Source organism: Rhinolophus hipposideros (genome assembly GCF_964194185.1).
Source record: "Rhinolophus hipposideros genome assembly, chromosome: 7".
NCBI lineage: Eukaryota > Metazoa > Chordata > Mammalia > Chiroptera > Rhinolophidae > Rhinolophus > Rhinolophus hipposideros.
Window position 1 is genome coordinate 50,673,766 of NC_138053.1, and position 23,871 is coordinate 50,697,636.

Below are 23,871 nucleotides of genomic sequence, written 5' to 3' on the forward strand. Positions count from 1 at the left end.
CCCCTGTTTGTGGGTGAAATTAACTGAAAAATAAAGAATATCTATCAGATCTGCTTTGGATATGGAGGTTACTTTGTCAGTTTTAAAACAATATGAAGAGAAAACCATAATTCAAGAAGCAGAATCTGATTCACTCTGAAATTTACCAAACAGTATTTGGAATGATTAGGATAATTGTGTATTGTAATGATGATAGTTGTAATTGAAGTTGATTTCCGTTTCTCTGAAGTGGACGTTTATCTTAAGTAGGTGTCTGTCTGTCTGTCTGTCTGTCTGTCTATATCTATCTATCTATCTATCTATCTATCTATCTATCTATCTATAAATCAATCGTTTTTACTAGGCTGGGGCATTTTAGTTTTGTTTTCCAGTCTGCTTGCTTTATACTGCCAGAGTGCCGGCTTTCTTCTAGTTTGTCTTCAAAGACAGATTGCTTTGAAGGGAGTCTTTGTTGAATATAAGCATTTACTAGGTCATGTGCCAGACATTTCTTGTATATGCATTCTCATTCCCAAAACAAATGATAATACATCTGTGATCAAGTTTGTTTTCTAATAGAAGAACTATCTTTTAAAAAATATATTCTTACACCCTGCTTTAAAAACCTAAGGTATATTCAAGCCCCAGGCTAAAAGACAAGTCCAACTAAGCTCAAATTCCTTTGAGTTTAGAGGAGGAAGAAATTATAAGTCAATATAAAAATAATTTTGTCATTTTAAATTTGGAAAAAATCCTCTATTTGTTCTGATGAAAATGTCAGTAGTCATGGAACTGTGGTAAAAATAATGAAAAATCACTGGCCTGGGTCTGCTTAAATTGAAAACATTTTTTAATTAAAGTTTGACAGTATTTTATGCTTTCATTGCCTAGCCATGTCCCATCTTATTCTTTTGTTCAGTTCTCTTCTGGGTGTGAGTTGCTTTAATTTTTAAATTAAACTTCAACGTGTGCCATCCTGCTTCATCTCTTTATTTCTGCATTTCTTCAGAGGTCTCATAGTTAATAACAGCATTAGCATCGCTTCCTTCCTAGATTACAAAAAGGAGCTAATTTTTTAAAAGACATCCTTATTAATTTTTAGTTGTAGGGGTTTTCTGGCAAAACATTTTTATTTGGTTTAAGCAAATATATGCCAATCTAAGTCCTGACTGGTGGATAATACTCATAATGCTTTGTCGATATTATAATAAAAGTCTCCACCATGAAGAATCCACTGTATAATATGCTAATTATAGTTATTAAAGAACTAGTAATTATTATTGCAAAAAAAAAAAACCAAATCACCTGCCAAAACAAAGAAAATGTATATAAACCTGCAAGAAATTGAGGGATGAAAAAGGAGATAGTAAAGAAAGCCCTTCCTTTTCTTTCTACTTTCTGGTGCATAGTTCCTTTTGCTTGCTGTGGGTTTACTCTTTTCAGAGCTTACTTCACTGACTACCGACTTCTTTCCTAAGATTATGATTTTTAGCTTTTATTTATTATAATTAAATGCACGATAATAGGAAATTAGAGGTTTTTAAAATATCATTTGTTTAGAAAATATTTCATCTTTTCTGGCAATTTTATTTTACATATCCAAATTTGATTCAACTTTGTGTTACTATCAACTGTTATATTTCAAGTTGTATTGCTTGTGTAATATTTGCAGTGAAAAATACATTTTTTAAGCTTTAAGATATCTTAGATTATTACGTACTGCCCAGTCATGTATTACTATTTAATCATACATCAACAAAGCTAACTTCTGTTACCTTAAAAAAGCTTGCCAAAAATTTTTTGAACACAGGGCAATGCATAGAATGGAAAATTGATTAAGTATTATTTTAATAGTATTAAATCTTTTGAGATGAAAAACCTGACCTAAACATGGAAAATATTATTGGGATACTTAGAAAACTTTGTTTCTCTTCAAAGGAAAAGAAAATGAATTTAACTGTAGGGCACATGCCCAACTAACACTAAGAAATTAATTTATTACCAGTTAGAGGAGAGCATGAAGTAAAAATAGATAAGTACAGTATATGACCCTAATATTAAAGAAAAGTAAAAGCTACTTATCTTAGAACATATCAGACATACTATTATTCAAATCATTCAGGAATGTAATTACAGACAGCTTTATAAGCCTGTCAATAAGGGTTATTTTTTTAAATTTGCAGCTGTTTCACATTACTGAATATATAAATATCCCCCCATATGTTAAATTAATGCTGAAGATCTGCTTTACACTTTGCTCAAAAAAAAAAAAAAGGAACAAAATTTCAGTAAGATCTGCTTTAAAATGCATAATTTAGATGCATAATTTAGATTGAGATACCAACCAAATGTAATGTGTGTGTCTTGTTTGAATCCCAGTTCAAGCAAATCAACTCTGAAAAGACATGTATGATAGGGAAATGTGAACACTGACTATATTTTGCATGGATTAAAGGGAATTATGTTTTTATTTCAGGTGTGATAATAGTATAGTAAGTTTTCTTTAAAAGTCTTTATTAGATATACAAGTCAAAGTGTTTATTGATAAAATTACATCATATCTATAAATTTCTTTTAAATAATTCAGAGGTGGAGTAAAAGGTTGGATTAAACAAGACTGGACAAATGTTGAAACTTATTGATGAGTACCTAGTTATTCATTATTTTAGTCTCTCTGCATTTGTGTACATTTGAAAGTTTTCATAAGATTTTTAAAATACGTAATTTCAGAAACTCATTTATTTCATATTTTCTCTGAAGCTTTGATATCCATAGTTCACAGAACATGTGACCTGACAAAGATATTTTGTAAATTTAAACTAGTATATGAAAATTTGAGTTCAATTCAGATTATCATCTGTGAAATTAGAAGACTATCATAGATAGAGGTCCCTTCCAATTCTAAATGTATAGAAATCTATTGGAAATTAAGTAAAGAGACATCAACTTACTTTAACAAACATTGTCAGCATACAAGAAAGGTACCTTGTCTTTTACATTAAAAGTGTATTAGAATTTTAATAAGTCTTAGACTCTGAGTTCCTGTAAGGTAAGACAGGGCTGTTTTATTGGCCTTTCTATTCCCAGTGCTTGATACAAAAATAGGTGCTCATCAAAAGTGTGTTAAATGAATAACATGAATCTTTCCCTGTTTTACAGCCTTATCATTAGCGAATCCATTCCCACTGGTGTCAGTTAAAAGGGCTATATTGTTGGCGGGGGCGGTTAAAAAATTTTTTTGTTTTTCAATTACAGTTGACATACAATATTATATTAGTTTCAGGTATTAGTTTATATTCTATTAGTTTCAGATATTATATTAGTGTACAACATAGTGATTAGACATTTATATAACTTACGAGGTGATCGCCCAGATAAATCTAGTACCCATCTGATACCATACATAGTTATTACTGTATTATTGACTATATTCCTTATGCTGTACTTGACATCCACATGACTTTTGTGATTACCAATTTGTACTTCTTAATCCCTTCCCCTTTTTCACCCATCCCCAACCCCCCTCCCATCTGGCAACTGTCAGAATGTTCTCTATGATTTTGTTTATTTGTTCATTTACTTTGTTATTTAGATTCCACATATAAGTGAAATCATACGGCATTTGTCTTTCTCTGTCTGACTTACTCCACTCAGCATAATTCCCTCTAGGTCCATCCATATTGTTGCAGATGGCAAGATTTCATTCTTTTTTTTATTGCTGAGTAATATTCCATTGTATACGAGTATATATACCACCTCCTCTTTATCCATCATCCATTGATGGACACCCAAGTTGCCTCCATATCTTGGCTATTTTAAATAAAGCTGCAATGAACATAGGGAGGCACATGTTCCTTTGCAGTAGTGTCTTGAGTTTTTTCAGATGAATACCCAGAAGTGGATTACTGGGTCTTTCTTTGTCTCTTTTTATTTATTTATTTATTTATTTATTTATTTATTTATTTATTTATTTATTTATAAAATTTATTGGGGTGACAATTGTTAATGAAATTACATAATTTCAGGTGTATAGTTCTGTATTACATCATCTATAAATTCCATTGTGTGTTCACCACCCTTCTTTGTCTCTTGTTATAGCCTTTGTTTTCAAGTCTATTTTGTCCGTTATTAAGTATTGCTACTCCAGCTTTTTTTTTCCCCCATTTTCATGAAATATTTTTTTCCATCTCTTTACTTTCAGTCTGTGTGTTTCTTTCGATCTGAATTGAGTCTCTTGTAGGCATGTATGGGTCTTTGTATGGGTCTTGCTTTCTTATCCATTCAGTCACTCTGTATGTTTGATTGGAGCATTTAATCCATTTAAATTAATTGTTGATAGATAGGTAGTTATTGTCATTTTATTATTTCTGTTTTTTATTTTTTTTCCTCTTCTTAAAGACTTTAACATGTCTTATAATATTGGTTTAGTGGTGATGAACTCTTAAAGGACTAGTTTGTTAAATATGTTAGTTTAGTACATCACTGAGAGAATTACTCCTATCAAGCTAAAAAGTACTTGTGCTCCTTACATGTTCCTTTTATTACTTAACATGTAATATTTAAGACAGTAAAATGGGGACTAAGTTACTGCTTTAAGTTGTTTGACTGAATATATCTTAATAAACCCTTCTTTATATTTTTTAAATACTCTTAATTTGACTGAAAATACAGCATATAAACTAAGAAACTAAAAATATCTATTTTATTTTCCTGTCAATAGATCAGATCTCCTAAAAATTTAAAGCACATCTTTCTAAGGTAACATTTACCTCCTCACATCTTTAGCAGCTATCAGACATGACATGGGACATATTCATTGACCCTAAAAATTTTCATCAGAATCATGCAATGAAAGGGGGCAGCCCCAGCCAGACAAGAGGCTCATTTCAATTTTAACGGCTATAATTAAAGGTTAATTCACTGAGTCAGGATTAACGAGGAAAGTACAAATGATAGGCAAGCAGCTGCCTTTATAATACAAGATTAGAACAATGCAATTACAATAAGAATTAGAAAAAATCAACTTCCAGAAAAGATCCTTTAATGAACGAAATAAATTGTCAGCTCTAAACATGAATATATAAGATAATACTTCTTAAGGAATTTTTAAATTGATACTATATAACTAAGCACATTATGTCCAATGTAGAAAAGATGGTTAACCTAAAAACTTCCATTAGAAAATTACCAAAAACATACGTGTATATATCTGTATCTGATATTTTCAAATGGCAAAAATATTTTCCCTACTTTGGGCTCATATTTTGCTGTCCAATTATCATTACCTGAATTGTAATTGATCTTTCCCTCTCTCTGCCCCATTTCCACCAAGTACCTATCTTTATACCTTAAATCTATTTTTCTTATAGCGCCTATAACTCCTTTTCATCTAGTGGTAAGGAGAAAGTTGACGTGTCATTTTCAGGTACATTACATTTACATATTTTATAATTTTTCTTACAATTTGAAACCAGTGCTATATTTTATGCAGATCATATTACTTTATGTTTAGTGTGACATACCCTTTAACCTAAGGACATTGAGCCAAGCTTTTATATGTGTTGTATATTGCTAGAAAACTTTCAGACTAGTTAGGGTGTTAAACATTGTTATATGAAAATCCCTTGCATAGTGGTTGGCACATAGTTGGGCCTCAGCAAATGTTATCATTTTCATCTGTTTTTGTATCACTGTGATTGAAGCCATATACATACTTTTTTTAATGAGTTGAATCTCACATTCTATCAAATATTTATCATCTGTCACAGAATTCAAAGAGAAGTTATATCCACTTAGGCTTATAGATATAAAGATAATAATTGTCCATCATAAATGCAGGCTGTGGAAAATTGTTCCTCAGAAGCTGAGGTTCCATAAAAGGAGTTTACATTTTGTCAGTAGCTCTGGAACTGATTTCGTATCATAAATCTGTATGGTGGGGCAAATCTGAGGATTGGTGCCTTGAAGCTTGTAATCCAATAGCATTCCTAGAAAAATATATAGTGCTTTTTGAAGATTATGTAGCCTGTGATCACAAAACTATAAGCACTGTACTGCTATTACCATAAATGAGTTTCAAGTATAATATAGATTTACTTGATAAAATGATCTTTTTTTCTTTTCTCATTTTGGTTAAGCTGACAAGTGTTTGAGAATTTGCAGTATGTATATACATCGTGAGAAACCTGGGGTGAAATTGATAGTGTTTCACTGGTATTTAGAATAACCCACACCTTATATTTAGAGTGGGACAGCATGCTGTTTGGAACAATATTTTGACATTAAGAACTCCACAAAATAGTATTTAAGCCCCTTTTGGCGTGGGCAGTTGATAACTTTTCATTCATAATTAGCTCATAGAGAACCGAGAGACATTTCAGGGAAATTGAACTGTCAGTGGGTAGAAACAAGCATTTGACCTCATCACATTGAGTGGGGCCCATCATAATTTGTTCATTTGGTGCCCATCAGCCCAGCCTCATCTCTCATACGGCACCTCGCTGACCTTCCCTCTCCAATTCCGCTCAGTTCAGCTTTAATTATGACTCTGCAGACCTGAAGAAATATTGCAGCTTGCTCTCAAAAACCCTGAACTGCCACTCACCAAAAGATTGGTTTTTAACAGGTAATAAATGCCCAGAGGAAATGGTGCTATGTCCACACAGAGAATGGTGGCTTTTTTTTTTTTTTTGAGATTTTGCTGGCTTTCACGTGTGTCACTGTTGTCTAGTGAAATTTTTGATGTCTAACACCGTAAGCTTGTGACTGAATTCACTGTGCTAAGGAGATATCATGAGTTCTTTAAATTAGGTCAACTTTTATCCATCCACAGATGGATAAAATCTGTGTTACTTGGTCATCCAGTGAATTCACGAAGCCCGTCACCTATTGAAGTTGAGAAACAACTTTAGGTTGGTTCAGTAAATATTACTGTTTTTAGGATGCCACGTTTTTACCTTTTAATTAATAATTTTTGAGATATTGACTACTTCGTAGAGTAAAAGTAAGAACTCATGAATTCCTCATCTAGCAATATAGTTATAATTTATCAAATAATTTGCAGAAGGAATCCTGCTTAGTTAACAATCTTGTCTCTGCCAACAAAACAGACAGAAAGATAAAGTTTAAAATAAGTATTCATGTTGCCTATCATACCGTACCACTTACCTACCCCATCCATCCCCATAACAATATTTTTATAAAGCAAGTTGATAGCAGTTAGAAACTATGCAGGAGGAAAATATAAAGCTTAGAAAATTATAAAGTTTAACTTTTGTTTTCAAATTATATCCCCGAACATTTCATTGCAAATAGAAATATTGAAAACTGTAGTCCCATACTGTGTATCCTTGTAGTGAATGTTAAACTGTCAGCAGGATTTTCAGGTCATTTGACAAAAAGGATACAGGTGCCGTAGCTAGCAGTGAAGGTGACTGCTAGTTTCATCAATCACTTTGCCTTTCTTTAAGTTGATACATAATGGACCCCTTCAATCAGCTTCCTTGTTCTTTGTCACTTGTTTGGAAAGAAGAAGAAAAAAAAGAAGGGTGGAAAGGCTGGACAGTAAAGTCAAGGTTAGTAAATGAATTGTTAGTTATTTACTCAGGGTACAGAGATGTCAGTGCAAAAGAGGGGCTGGCTCTTCATAAAATGTCCAGTTTGTCAATGGGTGATAATAATGCAGTTTGAAGCTTCACGCAGGCCGCATACAGTGGCACTGCTGCTCAAAGCAGTGATTTTAAATACGAATTTGAAATTAAGACATTACTTTGTGACAGAGACATGTTTTGTGCCAGAAAACGTTCATATACATATATGTTTCACTTCTGGGGATTATATCAAACCGCTTAGTCACAAAAGCATAATTATAACTAGACTGTGAATACTTGTCAGCCACTGGCAATTTGATTTTATACCTTCTATCATTCTTGATAGAATTGGAAATTTTCTCAAATTCTTTGGAAAAAAAACAATTTGAAATTTTTCATAGCTTCATTTGCTAAAACCCATTGATGAACCACCCAACAAGTCTGAATGCCTTGTTAATTTTCAACAGTCAGGGAGTAAGTAAAACAGTTTAAAGGAAACTCAGAAATTAGTGTCTGGCTTATTTTAACTGTTTCTTCCTTAGAAAACAATACCTTTTAACTAATTTTTAAAAGAATGAGGCACATCTGGAGAAGGTTATCCATTCACCAGTGTTAATGATAAATGGGCACAGGGAATCAACGTGTGTCTTTTTTAATCCGTGACCAGATTGTGTGTATTCTCCAATGCTTTTCATCAATGTGCTTTTTAAAAGGATATTTTTATAGATACATAGCTCAATACTTATTTCAAAGCTATCAACCAAAAGGAGCCATTATATATCAAGAAGCAGTGAAATGATCTGAGCAGGTGTCATATTAAACATAAAAATTACATACATATCATGGTGAGAATGTAATTTATCAGATCTCCAAGAGTAATTTGGGTAGAATAGTGAATATAGGTTAATATCCTTTACATTCTTTGCAGATTTGGTATCAATGGATGGAGCTAGTTCTCTTTTGCTTCTATTAAAAGCTTTGGAGGTTATGGGGACAGTTTAAAAAAAACAAACCTGAATATTTTTATTAATAAACATGAACGGAGTATCATCTACATTCTGAATATTGTGGTAGGGGCTGCAGGAAATTAAAAAAAAGTAACCCATGGTTAGAGTTTTGAGCACATCTTATAGTCTTATGGAAATGGAAACCATGAATACAAGTGTATAAGAGGGTAAAAGAGTGGCAGTGAAGGTTTGTATAAGGTGTCTCAGGATTTTAGCAGAGGGAATTACTAGACTAACAAATCTTCAGAGAACAATGCTTTTATCTTGAATTATAATACTGAATCCCTTCTGTAATATGATTTACAGATGTGGAATTTCCACCAAAAAATATTTTGCCATTCTACATATGTTTCTGTCAAACCAACACAGACTGAATTGAGTTTTTCTGAGCAGCATTTGCTTGTATTTCTGGTGGTCCAACTTTTCTCAGAGACTTGAATGCATAAGCACCCATAGGTACACCTGCACTGTTTATCCCAGGACTTATAACATTAACTTCACAGGAATGGTTGCAAAATGCTTAAGAATCTAGATTCAGAGACTCAGTATAACCTTTTAAAAAATATTTTTTATTGTGCTTTTCTCAGAGAAAGATGGCTCTAGAAAAAATTTTTAACATTTTTAAGAGTTCCCTCGGGATTATCACTCTTTTAACACCTACTTGTTCTGCCCCACCCAAACCCTCTCATATTTTTCTTGTTTCCCTCTTTTTTTCCCCATTGAAACTTGTCTGTTTTGTGCCTCGTCACCCAAGTGTCTGTGACTACTATGAGAAACCCCTTTTGCTTGTATAGAACTGATACAAAATGTTTCTATCTGCACATTTTATCAGAAACACTAGTACGTACTAACTAGAGAGGAATAAGAAGGCATCATAGATAGTATGTAGTACATTTAGTAGGAGCCTTTTGAAGGTAGTTCATCTTTTATTTTTTTTGTTGGTTCTCAGTACCTGTCTATTAACCAAATGGGTGAAAAAGGGGAAGGGATTAAGAAGTACAAATTGGTAATCACAAAAGTCATGTGGATGTCAAGTACAGCATAAGGAATATAGTCAATAATACAGTAATAACTATGTATGGTATCAGATGGGTACTAGATTTATCGGGGCGATCACCTCGTAAGTTATATAAATGTCTAATCACTATGTTGTACACTAATATAATATCTGAAACTAATAGAATATAAACTAATACCTGAAACTAATATAATATTGTATGTCAACTGTAATTGAAAAACAAAAAAATTTTTTAACCGCCCCCGCCAACAATATAGCCCTTTTAACTGACACCAGTGGGAATGGATTCGCTAATGATAAGGCTGTAAAACAGGGAAAGATTCATGTTATTCATTTAACACACTTTTGATGAGCACCTATTTTGTATCAAGCACTGGGAATAGAAAGGCCAATAAAACAGCCCTGTCTTACCTTACAGGAACTCAGAGTCTAAGACTTTTTAAAATTCTAATACACTTTTAATGTAAAAGACAAGGTACCTTTCTTGTATGCTGACAATGTTTGTTAAAGTAAGTTGATGTCTCTTTACTTAATTTCCAATAGATTTCTATAAATTTAGAATTGGAAGGGACCTCTATCTATGATAGTCTTCTAATTTCACATATGATAATTGGGGGAGGTGAATTTTCTAAAAACCAGTCCGCTAAATGATTCTGACAAATAACTATCCAGGTTTGAGAGCCACTCAAAGTCATTAATGTCTATGCTAGTTGAAGCTTAAGTCCAATGAGGAAATACCATACAGAAAGCATAATTTTTTATTCCTTCCTATCACAGATCAGCCATTAAAAGATGTATACAAACATGTATGCCGTTGATTCCACAGACAGGTTTTACAACACAAGCATTCAGAAGAGTAGTTTCCAGCTAGACATCAAATTACCTTTATGTATTAGTTTCCTATTGCTGCTATAACATTACCACAAACATGGCAGCTTATAACAATGCAAATTTATTATCTTACAGTTCTAGAGGTCAGAGGTCCAAAATGGGTCTCCCTGAGCTAAAATCAAGGTGTCAGCGCAGCTGTGTTCCCTCCTGGAGGCCTAGTTCTTGCCTTTTCCAGCTTTTAGATGCTGCCCGCATTCCTTGGCTCTTGGCCCCTTCCATCTTCAAAGCTACCAATGGCCAGTTGAGTTGTTCTCACACTGCATCACTCTGACACTAACTCTCCGGCCTCGCTCTTTAACTTACAGGATTCGTATAATTACATTGGATCGCTCAAATAATCCAGGAAAATTCCCACATCTCAAAATTTGCTCTTAATTCCCCCTTGCCATGCAATGTTACACATACATAGGACTTGGGTACCTTTGGGAGACCATTATTCTGTATATCACCTCAACTGTAGCACCTGTGAGGAGAGGAAGATGAGTCAGATACTCACACCTCACCTATCAAATTGCAGAGGAAAGGAAGGATAGGGCCCTCAAAAAAGCCAGGGCCCTACCCTATAGTTGACGTGGTATACAGAGGTCATTCTGACCCAGAGCCAGAGCCCAGCGCCACACATAACCATGTGCTCTTTGATCTTCAGGTGGATTGCAGCGTGGTGATCACTCGCTACACCTAGAATTCAGAGGGAGCCCTGACGGGGGATTATGGCCACCTGCCTAACCAAGCAGGCAGTTCCACTTTAGTCAGAACCCCTCTGACTAAAGATTTAGAGAAATTGGACCTTTTCAAATCAATCAGATTACAAATCTATTTATATCTTCCTAATGCTATCTTTTTGATGCTTTTTTTAAGTCATAATTTTTATTCAAAATATCAGTTTACATTTACTATTAGAATCAGAATTATAATAGCATTTCCCAGTGAAACATTGAGTTATCGCAGTAGATTATGGAAACAAATCTCAAATGACATGAATTTTTATGCGGAGGCTTTAAAATATTTAAGTATTTACCATCAAATATAATTATAGGCATAAATAACTAACTTCCTTGTGCTGCTGAGGCAACAGAGAATTCAAAATTTATTTGTATTTTTTTTAAATCATGCAAAAACTTGCAAAGAAATTATTCTCCAGGCTTAGTTAGCACTTTTTTACTTATATAGTGCATAAGAATAAAGTAAAACAATAATGTGATATATATAAAGTGAAAGAATGATACGAAAATTAAATTATAAGAAATATCAAAATGAAATGTGACGAACTTCATTATGGACTGTAGTAGGGTCAGGAAGAGCTGAAGGGACAAATGGGGGCTTGAGCTACGTATTGTGTTATAGGTAGTATTTAATATTTAAGCTAAGTCATTGGATTTATTACAGTAAATTGTAAGTAAATAATGATTTACTATGATTTAAGTAGATCATAGAACTTAATCAGTGAGAGCAGTGTGCAAGATTGGCAAAAAGTAAGGGATGCACTAAAATTTAAAATTAAAATGTAGTGTGTTTGGAAGGCTGTACTTTTAGATTTTTTTAAAGGTTTATTTTTTCATCAAAGTGTTGTAGATCTACGAATTCCTGTTCTTAAAGTGAAATGACACTTTGTGAAAAGACCCAACACAAGAAGAGATAGAAAATTATTTCCTGTGCTGTGATTGTATATCCCTGGGCATAATGCTTTTCTCTTTGGTGTCATGTGAAAGGCAAAGCTCACCTGTCTCAAAGCATACTGGCTATCAGACTATGCTTTAAACCAAATGGTTGACTTGATGTTTCCCTTCCCTGGGAGCTAAGTCCATATGGAGAGGAGCCCTAAGTGCCCACTGCTGTCTCCTAGTTGGGGGGAGTCTAAATTAGAGGAATGATGAGCAGAAATAGTCCAGTCAAGACAGCAGACGAGGAGCTAAAGTTAGATTTTGCCATTAATTGGATGGAGAGTTAACTCAAGTAGCAGTGGATGGTAGGACTACATTCTTGCCACAGGAAATCTTGGAATGACTTAGCTGGTAGTCCTTTCCGGTTTGTGTGGTAGTGTGTTCAGTAAACTCTTAGAGAAAACAAGCAAAATGCAAAGGTGAGTGGGGGTGAGTGGGCAATATCCTGTATAGAAGTGGTACTATGTTCTTGAAGACTTGGATTTATTTCTGGACACCGACCTTTTAAAAAGCAATACATCATTTTCCATCCAACAAATGCCTGCCATAGCCAATAATATGTTGGCATGTCCATTTTCATCTTGTCGTACAAAATAAATGAAAGCCAAGGACATTACAATTGGGAGGGAAGGAGAACTATTATTTAAAAGGCTTTTAAATGATGTCACTATATATTCTTTTAACAACATCCTCTAAAAGCCTTTGAAAAAATAGTCCCTTCCTCCCTCAGTTGTTAACAAAGACCATACTAGGGACTGCTCTTTAAAAGGCTGTTAAATGGTGATACTATATTTTTTAACATCAACATCATTTAGAAACCTTTTAGAGAACAGTCCTCTTCATCCGCAACTAACAGAGGGGGAAAAGGACATGGGGGAAGGGATTGCTTTTTTTAAAGGCCTTTGGATGGTACTATCAATAAATACAGCAATATTGTTTTTAAAGCCCTTCTCCAGTGATGATTCGGCTTTTTGATATGTACTTTTAACCTCATGATCCTATGACATCTGACAGATTGGTGTTTTTAACATTGACTGAAAACTCAATTTACTAATAATCCCAATAATGTCCTTTATTGAACAGTTTAAAAATCAGTTTCACAACTCAGGGAAACAGACAGGATATGTATAATTAGCCCCATTTTACAGAAGAGAAAAACAGAAGCTAAGTGAGGTTGGGATTTAGCTGAGGTCTCACTAATGTGTGTTGATTTGAAACTATAACCCAAGTCTCGTGACATATGGATAGTCTAAGTGCCACATCCATCTGCCTCCAGTTACATTCATTACTTTTTCTTTTAAGTGATATTCTTCATTGCTATTTTCAACATGTCCAAATACTAAGAATTAATTCCTTATAACTGGTGTAAAAGTGGGATTCTGTAATTTCAGTACTGAAGATAGATATGTAGATGGTAGAGGTTTTATTAACTGTAATCCTGATGAAGTAAAGAAATATAAAATATCTCAAAGCTTTGTAGTCTTCCTATGATGTTATGGCATTCAGACTTGTCCTGAGATTCCTTTGCTTGTGTTGTGTGCTTATGAAATTATCACTTCAAATCCACTTTCAGGTATCTGGTTTATTAACTGATATTTTAAAGACAATACTAATCTCATTTTATTGATTTGCTTTTGAAAGTTTTTTTATTGACTAAGGATGCTGATTCATAATTAAGATCATATTCAAAAAACTTTCCTCAGTTATTCATCTTTGGAAAGAAATCATAAATGTTTGTTCTTCCCACTTCCTGTTCAGTTCTCTGAAGGAGAGAAAAAAAATTTCCCCAGCTTCTTGTATTACTGACTGTCAAGGAACATTTTTTGTTTATTTAAAACAGAATTATAGCTTATTGCTTGATAGAAATGATGCTTAAAAATATTGAATCCTGTCTTCTGCTACTGTTTTTTCACTTATGCTAATAAATGTCTTTAATAATAATGAAAGAAAAGTACTTTCATCAACAAAATACTTTCATATGCAGTATCTTACTGAATCCATGTAAACAATCCGTTGAATTACCCTTTATTTTACAAATTCATGTTCAAGAGAATTAAATGATTTTATTTTCATCAAATAACTTGAATTCTTCTAACTTTAAATTTAGTGGTTTTTTTCATACTACTGCCAACCCTAACTCTGTATGACAAGAAGGATGTCATAGCCTTTCTTGCTTCTGAGGAAAAATGTTCCGTGTGTCAAAAATACATACAGCCTGAGAAATACATGGGCCAGTGCCAAAGTACAACCACCTAGAAAAATTCATACTCGGGTGACTTTAATGAAAAGAAAACTGGGTCATCGGAAGACTTTGCTACCACAGACATGGATTCCAAAGACTCTAATGTTGCTGTGTGGTAAATCATGTTCTCCCCATCCTTTCCCTGTCACTGAAGAATTTAAAATACTATACACAAATCAGAAATTGTGTGTGTGTACACACGCATGTGCATATGTGTGTGTGTATTCTTAAGGTCTCGAAGGACCCATGTCCCCATCTTCGTCTTCAACAACTGTGGTACCTCTGACTAGCATCTATAATGTAAAATGATTCTCTTCTTCTCTATCAGATTCAAGGAAAGCATCCCTATAGGAACTTGATGTTTAAAATTAAAGTAGCTATAATAAAACTGCCTTTCCAATTTGTACATAAACTAAGACATACTTCTTTTCCTTCCTCTAGGACTTCATCTAGATGAAATCCATATCCCTCCATCCCTGAACTTAAATTTTCTTTAAATGCAAACAACATGGGTAGTTGTTAGGTACAGTGGTCCCATCTGTGAACTGTGTTGAAGAGCTACCAATTCCCTCCCTCACGTATTTTTTTAAAGTACTATTAACCATAGCATAGGTTTTCTCAAAATCTCCATTTGGATCTTGCTGTCCTGTAGGAAATGTTCGCAGCATGACCTGACTCATAATGCTCTATAATTCTGTCTTTGACAAAATCATTGTTACCAACAAAGTTGTTTATATGAAGCTCCCAACTGTTGTTTCTAGGCCATTCCCTTTTCATCGTCATATCTATTTTTGTTACAAGGCCCATTCCATTTTACTATACTCTTTCCCTTTTTGTCATTCTCATCTTGGGATCTCTTAATCACTCACCCACATTTAGTGACGATCTTGTCATCTCACATGTAATGTCTCCAGCCTACCGTCATCCAGGGAGACCTCAATGTGCATATTAAGAACCCGTGCAATACATAATCTCACAACCTCTTGATCTATTCAATTTTAATAACTTTCACCTGTACTGAATTTTAGCCACACTTTTCAACTCTGAAATGTTATTTTACTCCCTTACTTGTACCTATCAAATTTTATTTTTATGTTTTTCCTAGGTTGGCACTAACGCTGAAACATAGGTGGTACTTTCACCATTTCACAGATGTGAAAATTGAGGTCCCTAGTGTCTGAGTAACTTTTCTAGTGTCAGGATCAGAGCCAGAGTTTCAGCGCAAATCTGCCTGGCTTCAAAGCCCAGCACGTTTTTGCAGGCGTCTGTGGTACAGATTGGGGCATGAGGAATCTATAGATAGGAGACCAAATCGAGTGGGCAAGCAGAAGTAAGAGGAGAGCAAAAGATTGGGGGGGACACCAAATGGTTAATTATGGTTAAACCTGAAGGGGATTTTACTTATATTGTCATACGGTTTGACATCATTTTCAATAAACATGCATTACTTTTACAATTTGAAAGAAAAAACTTTAAAAATTTTCAGTGTCAAGGATGAGCTGAACTAAGCTGGTGGTAGGTGGTAGAAAAGAAGTAAATGAATGCAAGAGACACCGAACTTATCAACTAATTGTTGGAGGAAAATGAGGATGTCAATGATTATGCCAAGATTCTGAACTTGGCTACAATGGAAGAGGTCACCAACATTTTCATTTTCGTTTCATTTATAATTGTTAGTGGGAAAGCATTAGAACTACTAACATCAAATGATTATCAATCATATCTATCAAATAACAATTGTTTTGTGCTTATGTAAATGTTCTGGTTCTAATGAAATTTGTGGTAAATAATTATTGGAACCTTTCTGTGAAACACTTTGAAAACCAGACTCAGTTTTGTTTTTATTAGCACCCTTAAACCAAAAGTCAGAAAAAATATATATAAAAAAGAATAGTAGAATATATATAAGAATAGTATAACATATCTGTATCCGTGGTTCTGGAAATATTTCTTCATGGAAGTGGGAAATAAATATATATCTGCATTGTTCTAGATTTCAGCTTTATAGGAAGCATTAAATATATTGACGGTGAAGCTTACAGAGTTATATTTCAGAATGGGAAAAAAATAGAATATTATTATAAAGTAATTTCCTCCTCATCTCAACACCAGTATAAATAGAATACATCCCATACCTGGGGGGGTCAGCAAATTTTGTGAAGGCCAGACAGTAAATATTTTCAGTTTGCAGGCGCAGCCATTCAGATATGCCATTGTAGTACCAAAGCAGTCATAGGTAATATATGAATGAATCAGTGTGGCTGTGTTCCAATAAAACTTTATTTGTGGACATTGAAATTTGAATTTCATATCATTTTTGTGTCACAAAAATGTTATTTTTTCTTTTGAGTTTTTCCCCCAACCATTTAAAAATGTAAATACCGTTTTTAGCTCACAGTCTATACAGACACAGGCAGTGGATGAGGTCCACGGGTGTACTTTGCTGGCACCTGCTTAACACCATGCATGAAGTAAGATACTCGTTAAATGTTTGTTGCTAATGTATTCAGATCTTTCTGCAAATATATTTTTATAATATATAGATTATTACCAAGAGGTGAAAAAGTGTCACATTTCTCACAATATATACTGATTACTAAAATACGAGGAATCAGCACAATTGCTTTCTAGAATACCTAAATTGACTTGTATAAGGAAGAAGTTATATTTAGGATTATAAGCCATTTATTTAACGTAATACTTGATGGAACACTGAAATATACTTCTTTCAGTCTATGTGTATAGTTATAGCTAAGAATTAAGCATATTTGCTGTTTTCTTTTTTTTAATCCATACTAAGTACTAGGCTCAATACTGTGGAGTAAAGGTGAAAACAAAACAAAAAAAAACCTCTCTAGTTTACTGGGTAAATAAAACAATACTGTAGCTTTCTGTATTACAACTCTATCAGTTGAGACATATATTGGTTTAAAAATTAACTAATTTTAAAGAAACTCTACCTCTGTTTGCAACTAATTTCTTGTCATTTTTATAAACTATATATCTAAATAGATACGCTGTAAAATAAGCCAAACAAAACTAGATACAAAGAGAGCATTTTATATACTGTAGTTCTTTATATTTTTGAAGCCCAAAAAACAGAATAGATTGATAATACTTTAAAATGATTAAGTGACTAACTGTGGATTAAAGCATACAAGGCTGCAAAACATTGTTTTCATAAAGCTCTACATGGAAATGTCATCTTTGAAATAGTAATGCAGATGTTGAACAAGGTTTATTCTTAGGCACCTACTTGATATTCCATGTTTTATTTTTCAATTCTCATTTAAATTTTATAATTCAATCATTTTGAACAGCTATCTTCAAAAGAAGTTTTACAACTTTAATCTTAATAATCTCAAAAAAGCAGACATGCTATGTCATAAAATAACTATTAGTGACTAGTTTGTATCCTATAAATCTAACTTGAGTTGATAATATGGTCCATTACCAGCTAACTGCACAGAGTATTTTTCATTTTACACTCTTCAGTTACTTTTTAGTGAAGTGTTAAAAAATATGAAGCTTTTCTCCTCTAAAATTGCACGCTGTCTGTCTGTTATTAGGGCGATAACAGCTCTTATAAATGTTTCAGTAAGCGCTAAGTAGACAGTTATGTGCACTCTCATTCCACGCTTATTTGCTTACTGTAATAAACTGATAAAATATGTGTGGTTTGTCTCTGTGTATCTACAGGCATCATGAGTCACATAGATTTCCTTTAGAAATAATGTTGTGTCTGCAGAATTGATTGGTTATTTTCATAAACCATCGAAAGGTACACAAATGACTTTTATTATTTAAACATATGCTGTGTAAAGATTTGTAGAGGATTATCTCATTGTTACTTGATGCTTTTTGTTCTGTTAACTCCAGAACGAGGCTTTTTATTTTAGAGTTATTACAGTTACTGAACTAATTACCTCCTCAAGAGTCAGAGAGAGGATAGCCCATATCATTTGCTTATAAAGCAGCTAGATTTTCAATTCTTTGAACAGTAGTGTTAAATACTTAAATCAAAAGGGATGTTCTCAAATATTGTCTTTCTTACGGTCCCATTTGTCCAGGTTTTAATATTTAATGCTGATACCTAAAACTGGATATTTTAAGAATTTGTGTTTATATCATAGAAGTCCTTCTAGTTAATGTTTTTCTTTGTGTGTGTCTTCAAGAAATATCGTATTTTTTCATTTGCATACAATTATATATAATAGAAAATTTGTAGTCAAGTCATATCCTAAAACCAACAAGTGTTAATATTGATAATCTCCACTTATCACCACAGTGTGCTCCTTAAGACTGTAATATTTTTAGGAACAGTGTTATAATTGAGCACTCAGCATCTAATATAGTTATGACCAACACTAGAAGTATATTATCTATAAATATCTATAATCATTTAAAATAGTAAAATTGTGCTTTGAGTTCTGAAAGTGGATAAAATTATGTTTTATGCATTGAACATAAAAATGGAGAATAAATGTGGAGACAGAAAATATACATATTTTAATAAATAAAAAACATATATTATATATGTGTGTGTATATATATGTGTGTATATATATGTATATATATACATACATACATATATATATATATATATATATATAGTGTTAGTGAAGGTATTAAGTGGCTATGGAAACAGAAAAAGGAAGAGATGCAAATGGGTTAAGCCTTATCGAAAAGGTAACATTTGAGCAAAGATATATCAGAACTGGAGTATCTGGAATATCTGGAGAAAGTATACACAAGAAAGAGGGAACCGGAGGGTGGGAGATGAGGGTAAGGGGGATCAAATATATGGTGATGGAAGGAGAACTGACTCTGGGTGGTGAACACACAATGGGATTTATAGATGATGTAATACAGAATTGTACACCTGAAATTATGTAATTTCATTAACAATTGTCACCCCAATAAATAAATTTTAAAAAAAAAGAGGGAACAATGCCAAGAGCCTGTGGTGGAAGCACTACTGGTATGTGCAAAGAACAGCAATGAAGTGAGGGTGGCTGGAGTGGAGTGAGTCATGGGATTAAGCATAATAGGAAATGAACTTAAAGAAACACAGGGGGCCAGGCCATATGGGGCCTTACAGGCCTTTATAAGAATTTTTGGCTTTTACTTTCAGTGAAATTGGGAGCCACTGGAAGGTTTTGAACAGAGGGGAGACATGATACAACTTTGTCTCTGTACATAGTCCTTCATACAGTGGTTTGTACAGCTTAACTCAATAAATGTTCGTTGGAAGTGAATTAATAAATTAAGGATTAGTACTTTGTATTTGAAATCGTGTTGCTCTTATTGGACAGGGAGCCCTGTTGATTCTTGGACAAGACCAACATTCCAAGATGCCCATGGGAGACATTGGATCAGAACAAAGAAAGGCCAAGTGGTACTTTATTATGAAAACAGGCTTTGCTCTCTAACCCCATCGTGGGCCTCCTGTGAGCTAGGATAGTCACATCAAGGGCTCCTCTTTCTTATAGATGGTAGGTCTAAGTAATCTTGAATCAAAGCGAGCTCGTTGGTTGAACCATATGAACTGCTAATTCAACTAACTGTTCTGACTTACAGAATTGATAGATCTATATGGTTCAGCCTAATCAGAAGCTATGCCTGAGTCTCTGACCTTACCATTCCATATCTACCAGGGCTTTAAGAAAAAGGAGCAAGAGAGCACATGCTCCCATTGTAAGTTTATTCCCTGCTCCCCGAGTTGGTGTCCTGAAATGTGACTAATCCAGATCAGTACTTGGGTGGGGGAATTAAACTACAGAAACCCAATTTGAACTAGCTTAAGTAAAAAAGGGAAATTACAGGAAGGAATGTTCGAGTACGTATTTCACAGAAAACCAAACTTGAAGAAAGAAGAGTAGGATTTTGTCAGCTTCCAAGAGACATCCATATACAAACCAAAGATACCAGCAGGTCTCTTTCTTTCATCTGTGCTTTTCTTTGAAATTTGCTTTATTTTTTGCTGAGCAGTATGGCAGGAATATAGCCACTGACATTAGAGTTTCAAATCTCAGAATTTTAGCCACTTGAGAGAGATTGGCTCAACTTCCCAGTTCCCAAATCTGTAAATCCCAGGAAAGGGACTCCTTGGGCCATGTGTCCATTTCTGAACAAGTTAACTGGGGCCAGGTACTGAAGTGGCATGAGAAGGTGCCAGCTTCTTCAAGAGCTGAATGTGGTAGGGTTCCTAGAAAATGGTAGAGTGTGTTGAGCAGACAGTCCCATACATAACCATTACAAGGTAAAACACTGGGGAGAAAGCTCCCTCAAAAGACCAACCCTTGTCTGAACCAGATGAAAGCAATCCTGACACACTGAATTCTTTTTTTTTTTTATTGTTGAAGTTATCTTTATTTATTTATTTATTTATTTATTTTATAGTTTTATTTTATTTTATTTTTACATCCCTCACACCGTGAACCCCCCTCCCCCCATCCACCACCACCCCGACCTCACACCGAGCCATCACATTATACACATAAAATTATAGTTGGCATTCATTAATGTCCAGCCTCTGGTGTACAATGCCATGACTAGGCATCCACAGCATCCCTGAGGTGGTCTCCCAAACAGGACACATGTCCATCGGACACCCAACAAAATCCCCAAACACTATTGAATAAGTTCCCCAAAGTAATTCTCAAAAAACCCTGAGGCCATCCTGTGGTCACCAGCCGCCCCCCAATCCCTTCACACTTCCCCCCATCCCCAACCCCCTCCCCCCTGCCCATCTAACAACTCTCGGTTTTTTGTGTCCCCAAAACTGTTTCTGATCTGTGTCATAAAACTCATTTGTATATAACATCTTTTTAACTATTATAATAAAAGTGCACAATTTTGAAACAAGGTAGAAAAACACATTTGGACCATATGACCACACTTAGATTGAGAAAGAGAATTAATAAATCAACTAAGACACGTTGATGCCTTCTAAGCATCTTTTGTGATATTTAGATTGCTAATTCCTGGCTGTTGGTAAACCCAACCCCTGCTTCTGTCCTGCTTTTCTTACTCTACACTTGCTTCTCTCTAACTTTCAACTTTACTTCCCCATATTATATGTGGCCCAAGCTTTTATGAGTTTTCATAGAGGTAAAACTGGCTACCTCTTTTTTACCTTTCGGAGAAGGTAAAACTGAGAAGGAATACTATAATGATGCTTAAAAGATACTGTTTATCATTTTGTATATGTGATATTTAACTCTTGGATTTTTGTTGATGAATTTAAATTGTTAATAAGTGTTTAATGTCATGTATCAGTGTCATAGTGAACATGTTGAATAGATTAGTATGTACTCTCACAATTATAATAGAAAACCTAGTTTGGGAGAGCACAATGTTAGGGGAAAGTATCTTGATTATATCTATTTGATTACAAATTGATGAGAAAAACCTTGCCCATAACCAGGTCAAGCCATATGCAATGCTTTGAGTGGAGAAATAGCTACCACATGATTTTAGAATGGACTGTGTTTCTTCATTAAATATGCTGCCTCTGATTCTACTCGTGATTGAGGGGAGAATTTTACTAAAAGAGTCTGAAGTTCAATGGAAGGAAAAGCACATGATTAGCCAAGAAAATACTGGCTGGGAGGCAGGGGGATGGAATGAGGAATGTTTTGCTTTGCCAAATAATTGAATCATATTGTAGGCCTATAAGAAATAAAACAGTGTGGTACTAGATTAACAGCCCAATCAATGGCCAAAAGTGTCTCCATGTACATAAATGATTAGAATAGTTGCATTTACAGAGTATTGAGGAAAGGCTAACATTAAATCATGCACAGACTACTGGTTAAGTACTTAGAGAAGAATAAATATGGAGTCAGTATAACTAAATTAGTTCCAAATGAATTAAAAAATTGGAACCATGAAAGCTCTAGAAAAAAATGTAAGTGAATAGTTACCTGATCTCAAAGGAGGGACGATCTTTTTAATCATTAAAGCAAAGGAATAAACAACCTTAAAAAAGGTCATATCTCCAGTTTACCGTGAAAGAAACTCAAGGTGAAAGAAGTCAGGGGGTCACAATTGGAAATGAAGGTACCAGATGTTCATTATTGGCAGATGGGACTATCTTATCATTCAAAAGCATAAGAAAATCAACGGACAAATTATTAAAACTAATAAGAAAATCAGCAAAATGTCCAAATATAGTGTACATAGGAAAAAAATGAACAAAGTTTATAGACTTAAAAAGTGGATATATATAACTGAAATTATTCTCTTATTAGATATGTTTCTTCAAAATATTTTCATATGTGCCTGTAGAGTACAGAAAAATTTTTTATACTGTTTTGAGGGCATTTACTTTACATTTTTATATAATTTCGAACTTAATATGTGTGTGTCATGTCCTGCTAATATTTGTTATTGTGGTTTTGTGATACTTGAGGGAAAACAGGAGTCAAATGTCAAACTTCTGCATATTTTCTATGAGAATTAATAACTATTTTCACTAATTCATTTTTTTCTTTTTCCAATATGCTATAGGTCAATACTCCTCTCTTTGTACCAATGAAATCTCATGTGCTGCTTCACCGAATGAGTGGAAAAGGACTAGCTGCCCATTATTTCTTTCCAAGACAGCCTTGCGTTTTTGGTGATAAGATGGTCTCTGTACAAATAACACTGAATAACACGACTGATCGAAAGATGGAAAATATCCACATAAAGGAAAAAAAACTTCCTACAGACATACAAATGCACGTTTTTAATCCAATAGGTAAATATTCTCATTTAAAACTTTAACTGTACTTGATAATTTAATGTGTTCATTTTAAAAGTAAAGGCGAATATATATATATATAATTTTATTGACTTAAATTAGCACACTGTTTGTTTTCCCTTTTTAAAGCAAATGTATCATACAAGATAAAAACGTTTCTTTGCCCTCTGTGACTCAGATTCCAGCAAAGTTAGTACCATTACTGATGGAAGGATGGGTTTGAAGAATCAGAATTGCCTCCCATTTTACCTGTCTGTCTCACCTTCCCCCTATGCTTTTTCTGGTCATTGTCATTCCCTGAATGGTATTATCTGCCTTTTTGAATATAGTACCTCCCCCATCTCCCCTTCCCCGTTTCCTTTCACACTCCACAAATTGAAAAATGAGGGGAGTGAAGACTGAAACGATATATACTATTCTGCTTGTCCTCCTTTCCACACATGCAGTATAGGGTAGCTCATCGTATATTACTGGTATTTATACGCATCGTGTTTTTTTTTAATATTTTAAATTTGTTGCCACCATTTAAAAATCAAGATGTTTTTACTTCACCAATCTCCCTTTTCTCGGAATAAAACACGAGATATGGCAGTGCTGGGTCTTTATTCCCACCTTCAATACAACCAGCTGAGGCTGAGTGGGCTGCCCCGTAGCTGGCGCTTGTGCTTTCCAGGTTACCTCCGTGCCCGTTACATGATAGTGTCTCACCAAACTGGCATCCCCTTCCATTCCTTA

The 23,871-nt window shown here is 34.1% G+C and overlaps 1 protein-coding gene across 2 annotated transcripts in view; it reads left to right on the plus strand.

Annotated features, from left to right (window-relative positions):
* Window positions 1-23,871, plus strand: part of AP3B1 (adaptor related protein complex 3 subunit beta 1) — a 223,026-nt gene that overhangs the window by 167,359 nt on the left and 31,796 nt on the right. For both annotated transcript variants that reach the window (XR_013993671.1, XM_081054083.1), the window contains exon 23: window positions 22,902-23,133. Coding sequence is in view for 1 of the 2 variants with exons in the window: in XM_081054083.1 (XP_080910209.1) it covers window positions 22,902-23,133 (232 nt within the window). In the remaining variant the exon portion in view is untranslated. The remainder of the gene's footprint in view (window positions 1-22,901; window positions 23,134-23,871) is intronic.